Below are 23,982 nucleotides of genomic sequence, written 5' to 3'. Positions count from 1 at the left end.
GGCTATTGCAATTAATATTCTTTTTTTTTTTTTTTTTTTGGCCACACTGCACAGCTTGTGGGATCTTAGTTCCCCAACCAGGGATTGAATCCAGGCCCTCGGCAGTGAAAGTGCAGAGTCCTAACCACTGGACCACCAGGGAACTCCTGCAATTAATATTTTAAATTCCCTTATTATTACTTTTTTTGGTTGCTGGGATGACATTCATGAAAGGCCATATTTTAAATCTGGCACAAAGTACACATCCCAGTGTTGATTTCCTTCACTACAGAAATTATTCTGTATTTTAGACTACTACTATTCCATGGATACAAATAAGTGAGATGAAGTTTACCTCCTTCTGATGGCAGGTCAAAAAAGGAAATGGAGTGTAAAGGGTTAGCCTGACAAACTGATTTTTTTTTTTTTTTTTCTTTTTTCGGTACGCGGGCCTCTCACTGCTGTAGTCTCTCCCATTGCGGAGCACAGGCTGCGGACGCGCAGGCTCAGCGGCCATGGCTCACGGGCCCAGCCGCTCTGCGGCACGTGGGGATCTTCCGGGACCGGGGCACGAACCCGTGTCCCCTGCATCGGCAGGCAGACTCTCAACCACTGCGCCACCAGGGAAGCCCTGACAAACTGATTTTTAAACAGTACTAAATTGTTTAAAATTGGGGATGGCATAGGTGGGACGAGGAGCTGGTAACAGGCAGTCAGAGGCAAAAACATTAGAAAAGTATGGGGATAAAAGGATGACTTGATAAGTTAAAATTATAATATTTTATCAAGGATTCAGGAAAATTAACTTTTTTAAAAAGCACATATCTTTACTTAGAGTTTAAGGCAGTAGTATGATGAAGTGCAAATTAACATTCCTTTCACTTTAAAATAAGAAAACTTAAAAAATGATTATCATTTGGGGGAAAAAAGACCCACAGTATTTAATTTAACATATGACACATGAAGATCAGGCAGAATTTCTTGGGCTAGATCCTTAAATTATCATGCGCTGTGCTGCACCCACATATGCACAAAACAGGTTAAGGTCACCATCAGAATACAGTGGAATTTTAAGAATGAGATTAAATATTCCAACTATACTATACTCACAAAATATAAGTGATATTACTAAGAGCATGGATATTAAGCTGTTTTAACCAACATTTACACTGAAAATGAAGATTAATAGCATTTTTTTAATACAGTGGAAGCAATTCCAAAACTCACTGCTAAAAAATCAGGGCCAAAATCTTTCTGAATTTAGACTTAAAACTGTGCAAGCACCGTATTGTGTGAATTTGCTAAATCGACTTGTGTTTTTTAATTTATCCAATTTCATCTTCAAGCTGTCAAATTAAATTTCATTTTTAAGAAGCACTACGATAATTTTATTATTTTGTAGTAATTTAAGACATCAATTATTTTCCCTTCAATTTATTTCTTTATTTTTATTTTACTTTTTAAGATTTTTTTGATGTGGACCATTTTTAAAGTCTTTATTGAATTTGTTACTCTATTGCTTCTGTTTTATGTTTTGGTTTTCTGGCCATGAGGCATGTGGGATCTTAGCTCCCTGACCAGGGATTGAACCTGCACACCCTGCATTGGAAGGTGAAGTCTTAACCACTGGACCACCAGGGAAGTCCCTCCCTTCAATTTAAAAATCCAAATCATGAAATCTTTTAGCACCTTTGATGGATAATAGGAAATCTGGCTTGTGATACATACTTACAGGATACAGGATGATGACTCTTTTTACTCTATTGCCTATATTCCACAGAAAACGTAAAGCACATTTTCTCTAAAGAATACTTTTAAATGATCAGAGAAAAGCCTAAGTTTTAAAGTTTATGTACACTGTACTTCCCATCTTCGTAACAAAATCCAACCTTCACTACCCCAATTCCATCACATTCTTTTAAAAAAAATCTGAGAATAATTTTTATTTATAATGAAGTTATTCTCTCTAGACTTTAAATCATCAGTTCACTCTTACAACAGAGAATCAATTTAAATAACACCAACAAAATGGAACGGAAAAAAGAAAACAATCTGCGTTTACATATCAATTTCTTTGATATGTCATAATGATATCCAACTTTTCTTGCAACATGGTCCATCCATTTCCAGTGAAATTCTCAACAGACTGTAAGTGTCACAGTCCTTCATCTTGACGTTTTATTCTAAGGTGTGCTGGGTGTGGCTCTTTTGATTGCTTTGGAAGTTAAACAGTCCAACGAGGGTTCTGAAGAAAGGGCGACTTCACATGTAATCCATCCACAAATGACAGCATGCCTTCAGAGCCTCTGGTTTTTATAAAAGTCCCTTTGGAAAGTTAACTGATTGATGAATTAATTCTACGTTATAAAGCGAATCACTGCCTAGACAGTCTGTGCCAACGTCCCTGACCTCCTCACTTCCACTGTTTTGTTTATCACATCATACAGCGATGGGAGTCTTATTTTGTCCATATTTTTACTGTAAACATTGAGAAATATACCAAGGACAACTAACAAACCAGACCATACATACCTAAGAGAAAAAAATAAGGAAAAAAGATTAATGTCACGGTAACAATTTGTCATTAACCACAGAATTTGATGATGTCACAAAAATTCCTCAATGAAATAAAATTTTGCTACTGGATACCTATAATAAGAGCACTAAAATAAAACAGTATTTGTTTTATTTTACAAATAATATTTAGATCACACTAGATAGAATTCTATATTTTTAATGTTAAGTATATATGTAGGAAAAGCATTTTACAAAATACTAAATGTAGTTCATTTTTTTGAGGATAATAGCAAATTTGAAGTCCAACTCCTACCAAAAGTCTCAGGAGTATGTTTAAAGCACTGGATATGTAAACCTGCCAATGGACTTCTTAGGAATTCAGTTCAGCAGTTCAACTAGTTGGGGTAGAATATAGAGAGATAAAAAGGGACACATCCTGAGAAAGCAGGAGAATTGCCATCGATTACTACAATGAATACCCAGCCCCTGCAGAAAGAGAAACTAATTTATAGAAAACAAACAGAGGTTTCTATAAATACAGTTGTCCCTAGTATCAGCTGGGGACTGGTTCCAGAACCCAACCCCCTCTACCCAGAGGATACTAAAATCAGTGGATGCTAAAGTCCTTTATTTATGGCATAGTATTTGCATATAACCTATGCACAACTTTGTGTATACTTTAAATCATCTCTAAATTATTGTAATACCTAACACAATGTAGATGTTATGTAAATAGGTGCCAGTACATGGCAAATTCAAATTTTACTTTATGGAACTTCCTGGAATTTTTTTTCTGAATATTTTTGCTCTGCAGTTGGTTGATTCAATCTGCAGATGCAGAACCCATGGGTACAGAAGACCGACTATACATTGCTGAAAATTTATTTTGTGGTTACCTTTAAGCTCATACAGCTGACCCTTGAACAACGCAGGTTTGAACTGCACAGGTCCAGTTATACGTGGATTTTTCCAATAAATATACAGTCAGCCCTCTGTGTGTGCAGATGTGGAACCCGTAGACATAATGAGCTGACTGAAAGGGACTTGAGCATCCTTGGATTTTGGTATATGTGCGGGTCCTGGAACCGGTACCCCATGGATTCCAAGGGATGACTGTACATTGATGATTTCTAAGTCTGAATGTTCTCAACCAATATAAGTTTAAATGATGCTAATTTCAAATACATACTAGACAGTAAAGAAAACAGTCAATGCTTCCACCGAAAAACCACAAACTAAGAGAACCATTAGGGTACAACTCTAACTCAAATCCTTTGTGGGAAAAGACAGCAAATAAACTTAACAATTTAAAAAACCATATATGTATATATATAAAATTTATATATTTGCACCAGGGCAAGGGGAGTCCCTTAATCTCACCACATCACTCACATTCATTTATACTCGAAACACATGTTTACTGGAACACATTTATACTGGAAACACAGGGTCACATGTGCATTGGGACTGGTTAGGCAATTTAAGTATACAAAATGATTTCTTCAAAATAATTACATACATTTCTGAAACAGCAGAAGACACATCAATAAATTTGGGTCAAGATGAAAAGGATTCTTTACAAAGAAATTAAGGCTGTTTAAGAGTAAACGTGAAACAAAAGTATCTAAAGGTAGAGAAACTTGTCGAATTAAAAAGTACTTACTGAAATGTGAATGGTTTGTTAAAGAATATAAATGAAAGTACAATGGTCATTCCTTTTCTCCCTGTTGTCACTGTAGGGAGAAAAAGGTTGGTTTTAGAATGCGTCTATTGTCTTGGTAATATTTCGGAAATAATTTAACAAATATTTACAGAGCCTACTGTGTGCCAAGATCTATGTGAGCTGCCAAGGAAACAAAGGAAAGAGAAAAAAGAAGAAAATCAAAGTCACTGCTCCTGCTACCATGGAAGTTATAGGCTAGCAGGGTTACAGACATTAAATAATAGAGTTACATTTAAAGTACAACTGTAATAAGTGCTTGATGGAGGCCATGAGGCTATGGAGGCACGTCATCCTTTAGGGAGACACACTTAGTCTGACAGGAAAGAAAGGACTTTTCCAAGGAAGATGCGATTGGATTCCGTATCTTGAGAAGCAGCAATCTAAAGGACATCCTAGTGGTGGGCATCTCTGGAGAAGACCGTGAGACATCTTTCCAGTCCTCTGTACACGGTCCTTCAAGGATTACGGCCCGAAGCTTTCCTCCCTCGTCCCACCCAGGTGCAGAGAGGAACTCTGCACGTAGCTCCGGTGCACCTTTCCGTCACTAGACTGTGAGCTTTACTCAGCTCCTTGTCTTAGTTGTCCTCATTTCCACAGCCTCTGTAGTTCCTGGCACTGAATCTTCAAAGCGTGAATGAATGAACGAATACCAGATGAAGAAACTGTTTTGGAAACTGTTAGAGCCCGATTCCCCAAATTTAGTTTTCCTACTACTTTAGTAAAAAGACCCCTACTTTTAACTGGGATACCTTCCCAGCCTCTCCTACAGTCAGGTGTGGTCACGGGACTAAGTTTGGACAATGAAGTGTGGGCAGAAGTGCTGTCTCTAGGAGTGTAGATTTGTAGGAACTTTCCATAAAGAGAAGGATGTGTCTTTCATCTTCTCTCCACCCACCTGTCTGGAATGAGGACGAAGATGGCAGAGCAGAAAGAGGGACTGGATTCCTAAGGAGCTGGAGCTACCATGCCAGCTTGGGAGGCACATGGCATACCGGTTGAGAGGACAGGTCTGGAGTTAGACGGCCTCAGTTGAAATACTGATTTTGCAACTTACTAGCTGGCCGATCACTTGGCAAGTCACTTAACCACCCTGTGCCTCGGTTTACCCATCTGTAAAATGGAACAATAATAGCACCTACTTTATAGGATCATCCTGAGGTTAAGATGAATAATATATGTAAAACAGCTAAAATGGTACCTGGTACATAATAAGGGCTATGGACATGTTAGCTGTTATATTACCATCTCTGGATTTGTTTCATGTGAGAGAGAAAGACACCTGCCTGCACCTTCAACACAAGGATTGCATCTCACATTTCTTTATACCAATCACAGGGCTCATCAATACACACAGACTGATACCAGACTCTTTTTGAACGGCTACTATCTTACAGACAAAACTGAAACCCAAGCTAAGTGTATACATTTGCGATCTTTCTTGACAGCATGAGCTGACTTGGAAGGTTACTGATATGGCCCAAACTACAATTAAATTCCCTCTACTTACCATTAGGGACGTAAACTTTAAAAAGCACAGTCATATGTGAGCAAATAAAGAGAACAGTTAGGAAGAAATATACTTTTACAGAGGGGGCATTTATTCATTTGTTTCATTTACTCTGTGGTATTAAAATATTCCCCTAAAACTGTGAAAAATCAAAATCAAGTAAATGGGTACGGTGTAAATGCCTCATGGATGTCAATTCTACAGATCTCGGATAGAGGTGATCTTGTCCAACCCAATCTCTTCACAAAAGAGAGAAACGAGGCCCAGAGAAGAGGAGAGACTTACTCTCCAGGCCCCGTATCATTAAACGTCAGGGCTGGGACTGGGCTGCACCTTCTCTCACACCCCAGCCTAGCGCTCCTCGTGGCAGGTCACACGGCTTCCCATCCTGATGGGCTTCACGCAGGGCTCTCTCCGGATGGGAGATACTGAGAGCATTTGTCTTGTGGACCATTCTTGTGGCAAACGGTATGAGGCAGCAATTGGAGTCAACTGCTCTCCTCACCGGGCCTCACCTGCAGCCCTTCATCTGCTCCCCTCACTCCTCCAAAGCAAAGCAAGTAACAACCTCCATTTCTCTGACATGCCAAGCAAAGTCCTTGCATAGAGCACGTGCATAATAATTATGAGTGAAAAGGGAAGCTTATCTGGTTGAGTTTCCAGAAAGTGTACAAACGAAAGGCCCCACAACCTTTGCTTAAAAGATACCTGTCATGTTTTAAGTGTGACAAAACTGTAATTTTCCATTATAAATTAAAAGTGATTAAATACAGTATTTTTCCTGGAAGGCATTCATCCCATCATACTTTTTAATAAAAAGATCTTTTAATGTACTTAAAGTTACTATCTAGATAAATGCATATATGTGATGTTAAAATTAAACCTTCAAATAAGAAATTCAGATCAAACATCATTTTCTTTAGAATTTTAAAGAAAAACAAGGAATAAATTGGTGAAATGTGACAATATTCTTTCTTTCTTTCAAAAAAAATTTCTTTTTGGCTGCACTGTGCGGCTTCAGCAATCTTAGTTCCTGACCAGGGACTGAACTCGGGTCCCGGCAGTGAAAGCACCGAGTCCTAACCATTGGACCACCAGGGAATTCCCGACAATTTTCTTTTTAATGAAGAGCAGATGCTGCCCTTACCTTTTGAAAAAGAATATCAAAGAAAATTCAAATGCTTATTTCATAATCTAAGCAAGTGTATCGTTCTTACCTGTTACAGCAAAAAGTGCACCAAAAATTTTAATCAAAGCCAGAACAAAAGAGATTCCAAAATACCCAGTGAGGGAAAAAAGGAAAGCATAGCCATAGGTCCGAACTGGATCCTGCAAATATAAAAAAGCCTGTTAGAAAAATGCAAAACAAACCCTGAGGTATTATAAATGAAATAAAACTACCGATTTTAATCAACTTTTTGAGCAATAATAAGCCATTCAACAATGCAGTCAAGCAAAGATTCTGATTTAGCTCTGATTTAATGGGAAAATAGTGATGAAACTAAAAATCCCCAACTTCTACATTATGAATAGTTTAAAAATTAACTTATAGGAAAGAGCAAGCATAAAAAAATTTAAATATAAATCATTTCATTTCTGAAATAATTTCTGATTTACATACATTGTGTTAAAGGAGTTATCAAATTACATAAAATAGTCTCTTTGAACAAGGGGAATCAGAAATACAGAGGAAACTAATTAATGGAAGATGTTTATTTTTAAAAATGTGATTAGTGTTTACCTTTGAACAAAATGTTACTGCAGGGCCTAATCCACTAGTGCATGTCAATCCCAATAAAATGTATACAAAACCGATTGAATACGAGTACAAAACCTAGAGTAGAGAAAAATAAAGTGGAAAAAAGTGCTATTTAACCAAAGGTGTAAAATGAAGGTTTTCAATATGTGGCTCAATTTCTTTATTTCATTAAATCTGTAGAGGAAACCATTTAAAAAGTAACATCATTGTTTCAATATGGCGTAATTTTCTGGAAATGATGGTTGATTCTGTTTATAAGTTTACACATTTTAGGTACAACATAACACAGCAGTACTAATCCTTTCATAAATGGTTACCTAATTATTCATTTTTTGCCTTGTTTAATTACTGAATTCAAAGCAGATTTTAATGTTGGGGGTCCTAAAAACATACACAAAACAAAGATACTCTAAAACTACTTATTAGACATGAAAAAACCCAAACATGAAGTTTGCAAATACATTAAAATACAATGAAAATAAGCAGTATATGACATACCTATTGCTTAATTTCCCAATTTTCCTACCAATCTATTACACTCCTTATAAGCAGAATCAGTGTCATCATCAAACTTAAATACCTGCTATGTGTCAGGTACTGTGCTAATAACGCTCTATATGGATTATTCCATTTATTTCTCACAACCAACCGAAGAGACAGGCACTCTTAATCATCACTCCCCAATGTGCAGATGGAAAAACTAAAACTTAGAGATATTAAGTCACTTTCCTCAAACAGGAGAGCTAGTAGAGAACTAAGGCTATCGTAGTCTACAGCCTACGTCTTAACCACGGTATTACATTCTTTCTACCTACTTACAATTCCTTAATTCTCTGATCGTTATCTTATCTAGGGAGAGTGGTGATGATGATCAAGAAACCTCTTGACTAAGATTAAAGTTCCTATGTTCTTAGGGACTCTGTAAAGATGCCCCACTCTGTTGACTAAGTAACCAGTCCTACATATCCTTACTGCTGTGTGCTCTGTCTAGCAAGGTGATGGGCTACAAAACTAATGCAAACACAGCATAACAACCTTCCTATATACAAACACCAACCAGCTAGAAGATATATTGGAAGAAAAGGCATTATTTGCAGTAATAACGGCAAAAAGATGAAACACCTAACAATAACTTCAATAAAAAAATAACTGGATTTATACAAGGAAAACTTTAAAATCTAAGGGACATTTAAAAGTAACACTTGAATAAAAGGAAAGTCATACCTTATTCTTGGACTGAAAGAATCAAGTGTATAGATGCCATTCTCCCTAAATTAATTTATAATTCAATGCCATATCAATCACAATACCAATGGGTTTCTAGTTTATTTGGGGATATGAACACCCAAGAATAACTACTGGTAGTAACATTCTGAAAAACAAAAGGAACAAAGGTGGCTAGTCCTAACAGATGGTAAATGTATGGTGATAAAGCTGCTGTCATTATATGGTTCTGGTGCAGAAATAAGCTTGAAAGAATACAACTGTGAACCCTGCATTAGAATAAGATAGGATAAAAGAAGGTATTTAAAATAAAAATTGGAAAAGTGAATTATTCAATAAATGATATTGGGCAAAGTAGATAGCCATATGGAAGAAAAATTTTTTAAAGTTTTGGTTGGATCAAAGATTTAATAAATAAGGAAATTATAAAACTAGTAGGCAATGGGCATAAAATTCTTAAATTGAGTTGGAAAAGCCCTTTTCAATCATAATACATAGCTAGAAGTCATGAAGGAAAAGATAAGCTAAACTACATGTAAATTACAAACTTCTAAATGGAAAATAATACCAAATACAAAGAGAGAAGAAACATGATGTAACAAAGCGTTTTTTTAACACGCCCCAAACTCCATAAATCAAAGAGGAAAAAATTTATCAAATGTTTGCAATAAGGTATCAGCGGTGATAATGGTACTTTACTTTTTACCTTCTTATAATATTTGAACGTACTACTTTTATGAAAATAATGATGATCAACTAGTTTAAAATTGCAATGCGAGTCTTCAATACCATAATTATGTCATAAAATTAAGTATATCGTCATTTTTGAGTCTGTCTGATGTGAAGAAAAAGCACTAGAGTATTTACCATTTCCGAATTAGAAGCATTATGAAGTTTCATAGCTTTCTCTTGGACATTTCCAATGACAGCATCTGCACATAGTGCCAGGGAGATGAGGATCACACCTTCAAGAAGGCATAGAAAAAAATAACCTCCTCACTTAAACATATGAACGATAATCAAGACTTATCAGAAATTTAACTGGGCTAAAAAACCAAAACCAGACCTTAAATCACATTTGCTCAGCAAAGTTGAGTATTTTTATCCACAACCAGTTGTAACAGGCATGTAGGTGATGTTATTAAAAAACAACAACAACAACAAAAAACAACTAATACTAATAAACTGCATTAATGCTGTCACCTTGTTGTGTTTCACAATCATGTCAAATAATATTTCTGCTTTTAAGTAGATTATGTGTTTGAAAGAAACACTGTATTAAACAAATACAGAAGAGATTCTTAGATCATCTATTGGGATTGGTGATTAATCAGTTAATTCAAACAATCAAAGGAAGAGGGAAAGCATAAAAACAGTACCCATGTTACTAAAATACTCTGGATGATCAAAGTTGAAAGAACAGACCTAATAGGTTCTACCAGCATCGTCTGTAAAAGGCTGGCTTAAAGGGCTGCTCTAAGATGCTGATCTGAATCCATTAACTTAGCGTGATTAACCAAGTTAGTAAGAAACATAGACTAACAACTGGTCAGGAACATTTTGATTCTTAGAAAGAACAGCAAAGTTGACGTAAATGATTTTCGTCATTACTTCATACTTTTTTTTCTCACAAATAATTATAGTTTGTAGTGCTGATATATGTATATATATATTACATATGCTGCTATTTTTGTTATTGTTATTTTGTTTTGCTTTGTTTTCCTCCCTGTTCTCTCAGAGTTCCTTTGAAAGAACTATTTTTGTTAGGTACCAGGCTAGGAAATGGGATGAAACTAAAATAATCTTATGAGTAACACTCAATAGTTTAAGAATGACAACACTGTATATACAATAAGGAATCTCTCTGTAAGGTCTTTAGACTAAAAACAAGATTCCAACACATATTTTTTATTCTTATTTATTTCTAAACATACTATAATACCTATTCTCCTCGTGAAAGATCTAAATTTAATTTACGAAATTCCACATGGCACACCATGAGGAAAAGTGTTTATGGTGGAAGCTTTATGCACTTTAAGGTTATGACCACATTTATATTATACAGTTCAATATTAAAGAACAGCATAATTTTCTTTTTTTAAGCTAAAACAATGAAAAGTAAGTTTGTAAGTTTCATTATTTTTTAAGAAAATGAGAATAACAATTACTACTGTGATCCTCCTATAACTCATGTGTATATTTCCAATTCAGCTCATAAGAAATTGGTCTGTCATGTACTTGATAATGGGAGATTCTATCTAGGCACACAGCCTCTTGTCGTGTCAAAATACTATACAAGAGTACTAAAAACAACTGTTATGTTTCCAGAGTTGTGATATTTTTACTACATCTTATATGGAAAGTCCAAAAGCTTTATGTTAGATATGAATCACAGATGCCACACCATCATTTAAAACCCTCAAGAAACTGTAAAAATTCTTACTCTAAACCGAAACACTTACAAAATCTAGGAATACAAGTAAATTCCTTACCTGTCAGGTTGAAATTTGGTGCAACCGTGCTGTCGGCTAGGGTAAACCATATCAGGCCGAGGCTCATGCATAAGGCAGCAGACACATCAGCAACATTGTAATGCTTTCCTGTGCAAAATAAATGTAAGTCAACCTCATTATGCAATTACCCACTCAGCACAGTTTTAGATCTATGCGTTTAAACAAGTAGAGCAGGGACTGTTTTTTATATCCAATGTCAAAAATGATCAGGAGCACTTAGGTCAAGGCATGAGACAGTCACAGAAGGGCTTTGAAAATCAAAATTACCCCGTGAGCGCCAAAATGTCCTTGTAAGTTAGATACGAGATCCTTCTTATGATAGTGAGTAAATAAGAACATTTAAAAAGTTTGTGGAGGGCTTCCCTGGTGGCGCAGTGGTTGAGAGTCCGCCTGCCGATGCAGGGGACGCGGGTTCGTGCCCCGGTCCGGGAAGATCCCACATGCCGTGGAGCGGCTGGGCCCGTGAGCCATGGCCGCTGAGCCTGCGCATCCGGAGCCTGTGCTCCGCAACAGGAGAGGCCACAACAGTGAGAGGCCCGCGTACCGCAAAAAAAAAAAAAAAAAAAAAAAAAAAAAAAAAAAAAAAAAGTTTGTGGAAACTAGTGCCTCTTTTACTTTATGTATAACATAAGGCTATGAATTTTCTTATACTTCGTAAGTTTACCAAGAAACCAGAGTAGTTATTCAGGCTATATATGTTTGCGAATACTATAGTCAGATAACTTCTAGGTTGGTGAGGATTAACTTCTTTTAGCACATCCAAGTTTAAATAATGAAATCACATAGTGTAACTTTTTGGAAGGACTGTTAAGGAGATATTATACAGGCCAAGTCAGTTACGATGTGAAATGTGATTTTTAATAGGAAATTCAGATCATTATTTTTTCCTGTGTGAACAGTTATCCTGAAATTATATGTGAAGTAGTTGACATACACATTTTCATTTTAAAAGGCTCTTTTGGGAAGGCTTACAATGCATAAAATGAAGTCAGGCTTTATAAGAACTTTAGTGATTATCAAAACATGAATATTCCGCATGACAGTCAGATGAACAAAACAAAAACTTGTTCCACTGTTTGTCACTATCATTGCCTCCTCTTTTGCTCCTATTTTCACATAGCTTGTAATTTAGTTGGGATCCTAGGGAGTCAACAGTCAGCAGAGTTGGTTAAAAAACACTTGCTCAGGGCTTCCCTGGTGGCGCAGCAGTTGAGAGTCTGCCTGACGATGCAGGGGACACGGGTTCGTGCCCCGGTCCGGGAAGATCCCAGGTGCCGCGGAGTGGCTGGGCCCGTAAGCCATGGCCACTGAGCCTGTGCGTCCGGAGCCTGTGCTCCGCAATGGGAGAGGCCACAGCAGTGAGAGGCCCGCATACCGCCAAAAAAAAAAAAAAACAAACAAACAAAAAAACAAAACACTTGCTCAGCTTAAGCTTTACTTCAACATGGGAATCATCCATTTGTATAATGGAGGTGGGAAGCAGAGCCCTGGAGAGTAGAAAAATGAAAGAATTGAAAAAAAGAGCTTTCCAGGTACTTCTGAGCTAGGCCTTCAATACGTAAATACCATATTTCTGGAAATGTAGTAGGTTCCAGATTAAAAGAATAAAACAAAATATTATTATTTTTCCCCATCTCCAAACTACTGATTTCAGATCCTGAGGTATATCACAGTAGTATCGGTGTTTTTATAATAGCTTTTTTAAAATTAGATATCCTTCAGAAGTGTTACAATATCTAGACTGTTCATTAAAGATATTAATTGAAGTTTAATGTTTTTCCTAATGCTAGATGCCATAACATATCCTATTAACTTCAAACAGTATGAAAATATATCATTACTATACCTTGAATAAAAACTCCTCCTAGCATAACAGGAATCAATTTGCAGCACTTGAAGATGACTTGGGTAGGATAATTCAGGTAGCCCAAGGAAGTGTTTGATAACCCCATAGTACCCACAGTTAGAAAAGCTATTATCATGTAGGTTTTTCCTGGTATTCTGTAAAAGACAATTTTTAAAATCTTCATTTTGGGACCCAGTTCATACTATTGTAAGAGAATGTGTTTACAATGTGTAAATTTCTAATTACTCTTCTAATTTCTGTTTAATATTTCTATAAATATCGGTAAAATATCACTATTCGTAAAGTTACAACAGTGTTAACTTGTATAAAAGAATGTTGGTGAAAATAACAATTTACCTTTATTTAATCAATTGTTAAGTGAGAACTCTCAACTGCGTGAAAAAGTAGTACATTAGAGAGTTACTTAGATTCTTACTGAAAGTATAAATGCTATTTTACATTTAGAGTTTTTTAACAGTAGTTACAGCTACATATAAAAACCATTGACTAAATTTAGAAAAAAAGAATTGATTAAAAAAAAAATTGGCTTCTATAGTGGGAAAAGACACCTTAGTTAATTAACTTCTAAATTGTTGTTCCGTTTCCTAACATTCCATCTAGCATTAGGAAAAATACATCTATCCATTCTGCTAGAACAACCTGAGCAGAATTTCTCTAGAAAAAGAACATGGTGGTTTAAAACTCCAGACATGGTTTTTATTACTGTAATGTCTTATGATTCATCTCTAATGCTGTAATTGTATAAAATGTTAAAACAATCAACTTTCAGATGAGGAATCTGACTCTCCTGATGATCCCAAATTTTCTACTTTGGGCTCTAACTGGATTTCCTAAAGGAGATTCTTAATTTGGTATCTTCATAATTCTGAGCTGTTCTTGTGAGCATATGCTCACAAGATACTTAATGGTCTAAAATAATAATCTTGTACATTGGTGCACTATTCATATAATTAAATTATGTTGCATTTTTAGATCTAGTTTCCATTTTGGGATTTGTGCTCATGTTTAAATCAAGGCGACAAAATTCCACATTTTTTATACGGCTAGATATAAGGCAAAATAATTTACTAGATAAGTTCGATTACAATGCATCATTTCCACTTACATTTCAATTTTGAGACCTTTGCTTACACTTTACTAACACAGTGGTCAACATTTAAAATCCATGTGGAAATAACTGGGCATGCCCGTTGTGCATCAGTGTACACAGATGCTGGTTTTTATGCTGTCCATGGGGTTTAACTCTCAGTGGGGTATCAGTGAAGGAGGACAGCACCACTTCTCCAGGTAATGATAAAAGTCAGAAGAGGCAAATTTCCTCATCCATAAATTGCAAACAGTAGCCAGAAAATAAAAATTCATGTCAGAAGAATCACAAGATTAAAAAAGCAGCACAGTAAAGGAAGAAAGAAAACCAGCCTGGAACTCAGGAAGCCTAAATTCAAAAGGTTCCAACTCTGAGTGCAGCTTGGGGCACGAGCTCACGGAAATCCCAGCTCTCCTCCAGGTCTGCTTTCTCACCGGTGAAATGAGGTTAGATTTCATCATCTTGCCTCTAGGACTCTCACTGTTTCTATTTGAATACCCCAATTGCTTACTACTTTAGATATGATGGGAAAGTTGTAACTTTGATAAGCCCCTTGGCTTTTCAATTTGGTACAGATCTCCTTTATTAAAAACTCACATAGAGTAATTAACACTGAAGTTACAAGATGGTCTTTGGTGAAATATATACTTTGGAGTATATTTAGGGTATTCTAGTCTATGATGGGCTATATCACACATCACCATATTTCATCCTCAAAATGAAACAGAGAATTTAAGAAACTTCCCTGAGGTACTGACAGAACAGGAGGCAGTTACATGACTCAAATCCATGTTTCCTGACCCCAAATTCTGTACTCTTCAAGTACATGAGTATTCATATAAATATAGGAAGAGAGAAAAACCAAAGCAAAGAATTTGACTAGTTAAAGGTCTAAAGAGCAGTGTCACTTAAATAAATTCAGATATATATATATACACCCACTGAAATAAATTCAGAAACAGGGGATTGGGCATATTTTCATTGTAATACACTTATAGAGACTTTTTCTAAAAAAGTTTTTAACGTGCCTTGGAAAGTTTTCAACTTCTAATTACATTTATTACAGGTCTATAAATTCTTCTACCTAATTCCTTCACTCATGTTTCAATCAAACACAAATGACTTTAAATATGTTATGGTTATGTGGTTTAAAGGTTGGGAAAAACATGACCGGAGGCTCACTCCCCATCTTTTGGTAGCTGAGAGGGAGTTGTATCTTTTTAAAATTTAACAGTTAGGAGATGCATCATCTTTGTGTTTTTTTCATTTAATAAATACAGCATTGGGTTCTTTTAGTTTAGAAGCAATCAGAGGTCCAGCAGTTTGCAACACATAATGAATATATATGCAAGCCAGGCTCCCATATACGTAAGTCCTGACAGACACATTTAATTACTTTCTATTCTACTACCTATGGCTAAGCTAAATCTTGTAGAGTTTCAGAACATGAAAATAATAAAGAAGATCTCCTCAGATTCAAACATTTTTAACATTGCTGCTATAATAATTTATTGGCAATAGAGAGGTTGAGAGGTAAAATTAGACCCATGAAGAAATACTGGTGTTACTGATTTAAATATTTAGAATTTTATAGTTATTTTCATACAAACATCAAAAACATTTAAGAAAAAAAAGTAGCTATGAAAAATTTTTATTTTCACTGAAGGATTAAACATTTATATCAATAAAGAATGTCAACATTATAGCTCCTTATTACATTTAAACTGTCCAATATATACATGAAATATTCACATATTAGAGTCTGATATGACAGGATAACCACACTTAAATTTACCAAGAAAATGTTATATTCAAATTCCCAACCACCTTCTGATATGAGACTAGGTTTTAACTGCATATTGCTCAATATGCCATTAACAATATTTCAAGATATTTCTCAAACCTAGGTGGTCGTTAATTTAAAAGCTACTGTCATACAAACTCTTTTAGTTTTGACAAAAAGGAACATTATGAAATTTCTCTAATGTCCAAGAATGCAATTCCTACCACTGGCCATTACAAACGCGATGATGTTAAGTGGAATATATCCCACAAAACAAAACATTAACTATGCATTTCAAAAACCACTATAAAAATAGGTATTGATCTTTCATATCACCATTCTTATGTAGTACCATCATAAATTTTTCAGTAATCACACCTATTTCCATTATAAAAACATGTATGTACAACTGAATACATTCTCCTATTTTAAGAAGATCTATCTTATTATTGAGTATAAACATTCCTTTTTTTTTTTTTTTTTTGCCTGCGCTGCGTGGCATGTGGGATCTTAGTTCCCCCACCAGGGATCGAACCCGGGCCCCTGGCAGTGGAAGTGCAGAGTCCTAACCACTGGACCGCCAACGAATGCCCTAAACATTTTTTAATCTGATAACATTACACTTTTTTCAATGTATAATGGAAATACCATATTTAATATTTTTAATAAGTTGATAATACTGATAAAAATTCTTGGGTATTAAATGTTTTATTAACGGGAAATGTATATTTCATGTATAACATATTCCATGTGCGCAAAAAATAAAACAATAAAAATGAACTACTACTCATGTACTTAACTGCCAAAAAATAAAAACAAATAAACCACATACCTTCTCCTTCTGTCCTGAATAAGCTGAAGCTCTATTAGGCCAAATATGGAGTAAAATGCAAACTGCACTAAGGTAAGGTACCAGCCATAGGGCTTAAAACCCTCCACTGAAAATATTAATTCCTGTCAAGAGAGACATGAACACTGTTTAAGTCCAAGGGGCAGACCAGTTACCTCACAGCACATTCCTATAAGCACAGCATTTTAATAGAAACCAAGCTTCACCCCCAACAACAAAATGCACAAAAAACACCCAAACTGTAAGGCTTCTGAGAGGTAAAATTAGAGAAGTTAGGAGGCCTCTCCAAACAAGTGACAGTAGGTATCCAGGTATGACAATCAGCAGAACAGGAAGCAGGGGAGGAAGAACTAGGAAGCAACCCCCTCCTACGCTTTTCTCTTTTTTTAAAGGACCAAAATTAAGAGTCGCCCAAAACAATGAGGAAGGCAGCTGATTCAAGGACTCATGTACTCTTATAAAAAGCATATTTCATTAGAAGTCTATTATCTCAGGTCTGTTTTCCAATATTAAGATAATCAGTTCAAATTGATAATTAATGTTATTTTTTAGAATTCTTGTGCTTTAGATTATATAAAACTTCTCTTTATAGAGAAATGGTTACTCTTCTTAAAAATAATGTTATATCATGAAAAAAATTTTTGTTAATTGTTAAAAAGCCATTCTTAATCTCATTAAGAAGTATTCTAATAAAGCTATCTGGCTTAACTGAATGCATCAAACTATCCACCAAATATATATATTTCAGCTGTATCTGAAATAAAATTTAAAAACATGAAATTGATGGATAAACTTATGTTCAAAGAAAAACTAAACACAGCCTCTAAAAAGATCCTGAACTGATTTTGTACATTTAGGATGCTGTGTAGTTCCGCAAATTTAGATTTCACCTTCAAGTAAGTCTGTAAGTTATTTAGGAGATTTCTGGTTTACAAACTATAAAACATAAAAATAGCTTTATTAATATCCTGGCACTCAGGTAAATATTTCACTTTCTATATTGCTAAATTTACTACAAAACCCCATTTTCTTTAACCTATTTAGCAATGTCAGTTCTCACCAAAGTGATGTTACAATTATAATCGGTTTACCTTATTTTAAAAGAAACTTTGCACATATTAGTTGTAAATTAAAATCTCTGGTCATTTATCAAATAGAAAAAATTTAATGAAATTTGTAAATTTCTAATTCATTTTCCATTAAAATGGCTAACTTTGCTCCCAAGCTATTTGGTAACAATGGTATTCGAAGGACAAAAAAAAAATTTCTCAACAAGAGATTCTAACATTTGATAAAAGTTACTATTTTATATTGTTCTTCATTGTGGTATCTGAATTCTTATATCATCTTCTAGTACAAAAGTCAATTATAAATATTAAGATTTTAAAATTCATGTTGTTTTACACTAATACACCTTCTAGCATTTTCAGAAGCTAAGGAATAGTCACAATTCTGTCTTCTCCTTTATACTTACTTTATATTTTATCTCTATAAAACAAAGGAAAAGCATACAACAACTTCTAAGATCACTCTGATTATAAAGAATATCAGAAATATTATGTTTTCAGAAAACACATCACTTTCCTTTTCTTCAACTACAAAGATTTTCTCATGTTAGGGAGTTGCATAAAAAAGCAAAGTTGGTAACGGCTGAAAATACCCACTAATGAGTTGACAACTGGTAATTAACGGTCCCCATGCACACATTTTGTTTACACTAGCTGGATCCTCATCCATCCAGCTCTGGTCTTTGAAGGTCAGGAATTTCCTGGTCAAATGTATACAACTATCCCATAAAACAATGCAAATACAAGACAAACTGTGACAACGTTAGAAATGTTTTGCATAGGCAAAATCACAGAAAAATAAGGTTCTGGCAAAGTTGAATTAGAAGAGGAAACCAACAAGAATGAAAACACAACAGATGCTTCAAGAAAAGGATGATTCAAGTATTATAGGACTGAAGAGACACCCTTGGAAAAATAGAAAACATCCTGATACACTTTTGCAAAATGACCTCTTAATGAGCTCTAAAAATTGAGAGTGAACTAGAATGTGGCTTTTTGTGCTACCATTCAATTTCATGTGAAAATTATGTTCCAAAATACCAATCAATACTTCAACCATTTTCTTTTAAAAAGCACATGGTAGGGCTTCTCTGGTGGCGCAGTGGTTGAGAATCTGCCTGCCAACGCAGGGGACACGGGTTCGAGCCCTGGTCTGGGAAGATCCCACATGCTGTGGAGCAATTAAGCCCGTGCGCCACAACTACTGAGCCTGCGCTCTAGAGCCCACAAGCCACAGCTACTGAGCCTGTGTGCAACTACTGAACCCTGTGCGCCTAGAGCTCATGCTCTGCAACAAGAGAAGCCACCGCAATGAGAAGCCTGTGCACCACAACGAAGAGTAGCCCCCGCTCGCTGCAACTAGAGGAAGCCCATGCGGAGCAACGAAGACCCAACACAGCCAAAAATAAATAAATAAACAAAAATAAATTTATATATAAAAAAACCCCCACATGGTTGCAATTACCTACATTTTGCAAAACATAACACTTCGTATTTTTTCATAATTTTAATTTTTTAAGATTGTCTCTTGCTTTCCTTCCCCCACGTAAAATATTTCACTCTAAAATTTGGATCCCTGTTTTCAGTCAATCTAATCTTAGTAGCTCTTTTCTACTACTATACTAAGAAACTCAAATTTGTGAATAAACTTGCTATCTTATAAAAGAAAGTATCTTGGACAAAACTATTAGTAGTACCCATGTTGAGCTCATTTGTTATAAATAATTAACATATTATAAACGAATGACTAATTTTTTACCTGTAAATATCCATAAATTAGGTAAAATACCAAAACTCCAGCAACACATATGAAAAATTGAGTAAGTTTGTTAAATCTGCTGAGATTTATGCCAAGCACTACAATATCATCTATTGATTTGATGTGTGGTGACATTGCTTGGGTTTTGGACGGGACAGTGATAGAAATATATTTCCTGGAGCTGTTGAACTTGAGATCCATTGTTCTTATTTTGCCGCATTCAGTGCTTCCAAAGTTATCTTTGCTGGTTTCCTCCCCTTTGTTCAGTCTTTCTTTTGCCTGCTGAGCCAAGCCCTACAGAAGGAAATAAACAATTAAAGCAAAGCATTTAGACCATCAAGTAAAGTGCTATGCTCCAAATAATATCTCAAGTCACATTTGGAAAATTACACAGGTAAGAGTTATTCTCTCTGGATAGAAATATATTAATTCTCCTATTCAAGCTTCCCATCCACCAAAACAATATGCTTAGTCTCCAAACACGACTAAATTAAATATACACCATTCTTATTTCCACAGCAACAAACTAAAAGCTAACCTCGTATTTATTTCATCCAAGTAAACGTGCCTTTATTATATTTCCATTTGCAGTGAGGATATAATTTTTAAAGCCCACAATAGTTTACGCATAATGTCTTCAACATTAAAGTCAATCTATAATTGCAGAAGAGAGTAAACAACAGCCCAAACTCCTACAGCTACCAAGACAACTGTAAAATTTATTTGCTAATAACATTTTAAAATAAAGTCAAACATTTGTAAGTTGTGCAAAAAGCTAGATTTAACCAAGATTATAAAAAGGATACTATGCTTTAGCAAGAGCATCTCTTAGGCCAAAAGAAAACGTTTTTTTTCCTTTGGAGAAAAATCTCTGCAATTTAAAAAGTCTTTGGTAGTTGTTCCATGGGTATAAAGTTTCAGTTATACCAGGTGAATAAGTTCTAGAGACCATCTGTTGCAGAGGCCCTACGACACAGTGTCTGTGGTTAACAACATGGTGCTGTGCACTTAAACATTTGTTAAGAGGGTAGATCTCATGTAAAGCATTCTTAACTACACACACACAAAGGGGACACAAGGACACTCCTGGTGGTGACAGATGTTTATTACCTTGTTTATGGAGATGGTATCACAGGTGTATGTATATGCCCAGACTCATCAAATTGTATCTATTAAACATGTGCATTTTTTGTATGTATCAATTATACCTCAATAAAGCTGTTTAGAAAAAAGAAATAAAGCCCTTGGTTTGTAAAAAGCTGAAAAACACATCATTTTTTGTTAGTCTGTGAAAAACAATCATGAAGGCTCCATAGATGACTACCAATTTCTCCTTGGATTAATAGAAATTGAAAAGTAAATTCATGTAAAAGTTGAGGAAAGTGCAGAATTATGACAAACAGAACAAACTTATTAAGAAAAACTTATCTTCCTAGAAAAGAATGTCTGTTACAATCCCAGCGGGAATTAAAATTTACACTCTAGTTGAGAGAAGAGGATAAGAATAATTTTGACAGTGAACTCTCTGGAAATCTTAAAAAAAAAAAACCCAAACTGCCATATGGTGATTTAAAATGGCAAGAATTAGAGTCACCTCTTCATGATCGCTTCTAGTTTGCTGATTTACGGAGATTAACTAGGTCTCCTTCTGTAATTTAAACTTGGGGTCAAGGGTCTGACTACAGCTTGTAACTAACAATAATACACAGGCATCAAAGAACATTTGCTGTACATGATACCTGTCATATTTCTAAATAGAAAATGTGTAATTCCAAGAAGTTTTACTGTATTTCCTTTCCTTTGCCCATTTCTTCTTTTACACGTTGTTCTTGTTGTCCATGCTACGTTTAATCAGTGTCATCTCTGTTAAGACTTTTTAAGTCACCCTGTAGGATCCCCTTGGGATATGACTTTCTTTATAAAGCATGCCTTAAAAGACCTTACCTAAATGTTGTTTGAATGTAGAAGAAACAAAAAGGTTAGCAACTATTTTCCATATGTGTAGGCGTGGGTGTACTAATAAATGGGTGTACAAATGGGTGTACATTCTAATAAATCTGGCCCCATGTAGGTTTTTAAGCTTCCTCTCTCTCCCTTGCATTTAGAATGAAGTTTTATTAATCAGAGCAGCACTCCTCAGATCACGTGACTGATGAAGAAAGACACTGAGCTCTGATAGCCAATAACTGTGATCCTGAATGTTTGCCATATTCCTTCCATTTCAGGGATTAATGACTGACATCAACCATCATCTAAAGAAACTGGTCTAATGTCCTTGTGATGTAGGAAAAAATAAAAAGAAATCAAGCACAGAATTAAAATTAGCTTTCAAATTAAATGATTAACATTTTGCTTTAATTTTCAAGTTCATGTAACCCTTGAAACTAATGTTAAAAAAAACAAACACAGGTGTGAATCACTGCCTAAGGTCTCTTCCTAAAGTCAACACAGACATTTAATTACTTGAAGTTACAGATAATTGCTAAAATGCAATTAAAAAAAGTAGCATTTCTAGCACATATTGAAATTTAAAAATAAATGACTGGTGACAATGTTGATTTAAAATGACCAACTGAAGTAAAATTTAATTTCTTAACCTACTCTTTCCCAACCTTTTGAAGAAAAGTCTCCCACTACAAAAAGGTAGAACATAAGGAAAATATGTCACTACGATGTGAGCACCCTGAAAAAAAAAACTAGGTTCTGTATTTTGCCACACTCCACATTACATGTTGTCATTATAGCTAGGTTAACTGGACTCTGGATATTAATCATGACCTGTGGCGTATAATTATAAAACAGAAAAACAAGGTTCTTTCCCATTTCTTTGAACACTCTTCATTGCACAAAGTTCAAGAAACTGTGTGCTAATTTTTGAAGATCAGTTTTTTTTTTTCCTAAGGGAGAAAACTAAAATTAGGACTTTACAGGTATATTAAGAAATTAAGTATTACAAATAACACCTATCTAAATTATTTTCAAAGGCTGCATCTCCCTCTTCCAAGTCCCAAACTATCCCAATAAGAAAACATTCAACCCCAAAACAGTTCTAGATGTCTGATAGCCTACTGCAGAAGAAATGCATATGCCCAACATTAAAAAAAAAAATGTTAGAACGCCAAATCCTTCCTTCTTTCAACATTTCTTCAAGAAAATAAAACGGTGGGCAAGAGAGTTAAGCTGCAAAGACTGGAGGAATTTGAACAACTACCAGTGGAAGTTCATGACAAGAACTTAACCCGATGAGAACAATCACCTTGCACTGCAAATGGACAGCGGAGTACCATACAGTACCCAGCTGAACGCAGATCCCGGACGTAGTTCTACACTGAAAACGCTGTTTTGGGGGACCCAGGCGACTGACAGTTGTCCAGAGGCCCTGGGGATAGCCTACCAGGCCCTCCCGGAGGTGGCCTCAGGCCTGCAAGCCTGCAAGCACCGGCCTGAGCGAGCTCTCGCCAGCCGGAGGGCGGAAGGGCGAGGACAAGCCGATGCTCCTCCCTGGAAACCTTGCCAGCAGGTTTCCGTTCTTTGTAAAAGGAAGTCACCCGCACCCTGCCTCCCGACCTCATCCTCTCCCGCTCTCTCCTTAGGATGAAGATGGGCGGTGTCAAGGTTCTCTGGGGGGTGGGGCGGGGGGTCTGCGTCCCAAACACGGCGAAAGACCCGGGGGGGGGGCACGTCCACTCCCGAGCCAGTGTGTCACCTGAAAGGGGGACCCCAGCCCAGGGGGTGCCTCCGCCAGACGGAGCGTCTCCCCCTCCCCAGGTCCGTCGCCATCACCTCCTGCTTCTCCTCCTCGCCCGCTCCTGCACGTTCCACCGCAGCCGCCGAGTCGTCGCCCGGTGCTCGTATCCCCGGCGCCCGCGCGACACTTCCGCCTATGTGTCCGCCGGCGCGTGCGCAGTCGCGCGGCCCCGCCCCCTCGCCGGCCTCCGGCGGAGGGGGCGCGGTCACGTCTCGCGCAGGCTCCCTCAGCTCCGGGGCGCGGGATAGGAGCCGACGAGGTCGCCCAGCGGTGTCGGGAGTGAGCTACTACGCGCGCTAAATGCCACGTCGGGGCCGCGAGCGCCTGTCGGGTGGAGTGTTCTCATCTTCCGACCCGTGCTCCTCGAGCCTGTGCAGCCCCCCAGGTTGCAGGGCCCGGTCCCCCGGTCCCCGTGGGCGCCCACGCAGGTGGCGCCTTCCCGGCCAGTGGCCGTGCGCTGGAATTTGAGAAGGAGGCCCAGTGGAGAACGTTGAACCCGGGTATAGACACCGTTGGGGTTCCCTCTGCTTGATCCAAATGAGATGGGGTAAAGTCACAGTACCTTTCTCTGCTTCTGTGTTTTACCTGCTTTCCGGGGA

General features: G+C 36.6%; 1 protein-coding gene across 1 annotated transcript; it reads right to left on the bottom strand.

Moving 5' to 3' along the window:
* Positions 1–757: 757 nt before the first annotated feature.
* On the bottom strand, positions 758–23,592 carry SLC35B3 (solute carrier family 35 member B3). Its single transcript, XM_081247578.1, has 10 exons — positions 23,342–23,592; positions 19,636–19,929; positions 16,792–16,913; positions 13,069–13,223; positions 11,202–11,309; positions 9,577–9,674; positions 7,468–7,560; positions 6,944–7,055; positions 4,160–4,229; positions 758–2,511 (listed from the first exon to the last, which is right to left on the bottom strand). Exons 2-10 carry the CDS (start codon positions 19,834–19,836, stop codon positions 2,361–2,363), a joined length of 1,110 nt encoding a protein of 369 aa, XP_081103704.1. The 5' UTR covers positions 19,837–19,929; positions 23,342–23,592; the 3' UTR covers positions 758–2,360.
* Positions 23,593–23,982: the final 390 nt, after the last annotated feature.

This window comes from Mesoplodon bidens, assembly GCF_964165515.1.
Source record: "Mesoplodon bidens genome assembly, chromosome: 10".
In the NCBI taxonomy this organism is placed as follows: Eukaryota; Metazoa; Chordata; class Mammalia; order Artiodactyla; family Ziphiidae; genus Mesoplodon; species Mesoplodon bidens.
The sequence above is the reverse complement of the archived record's forward strand: the minus strand, read 5'-3'. Positions and strand labels throughout refer to the sequence as shown.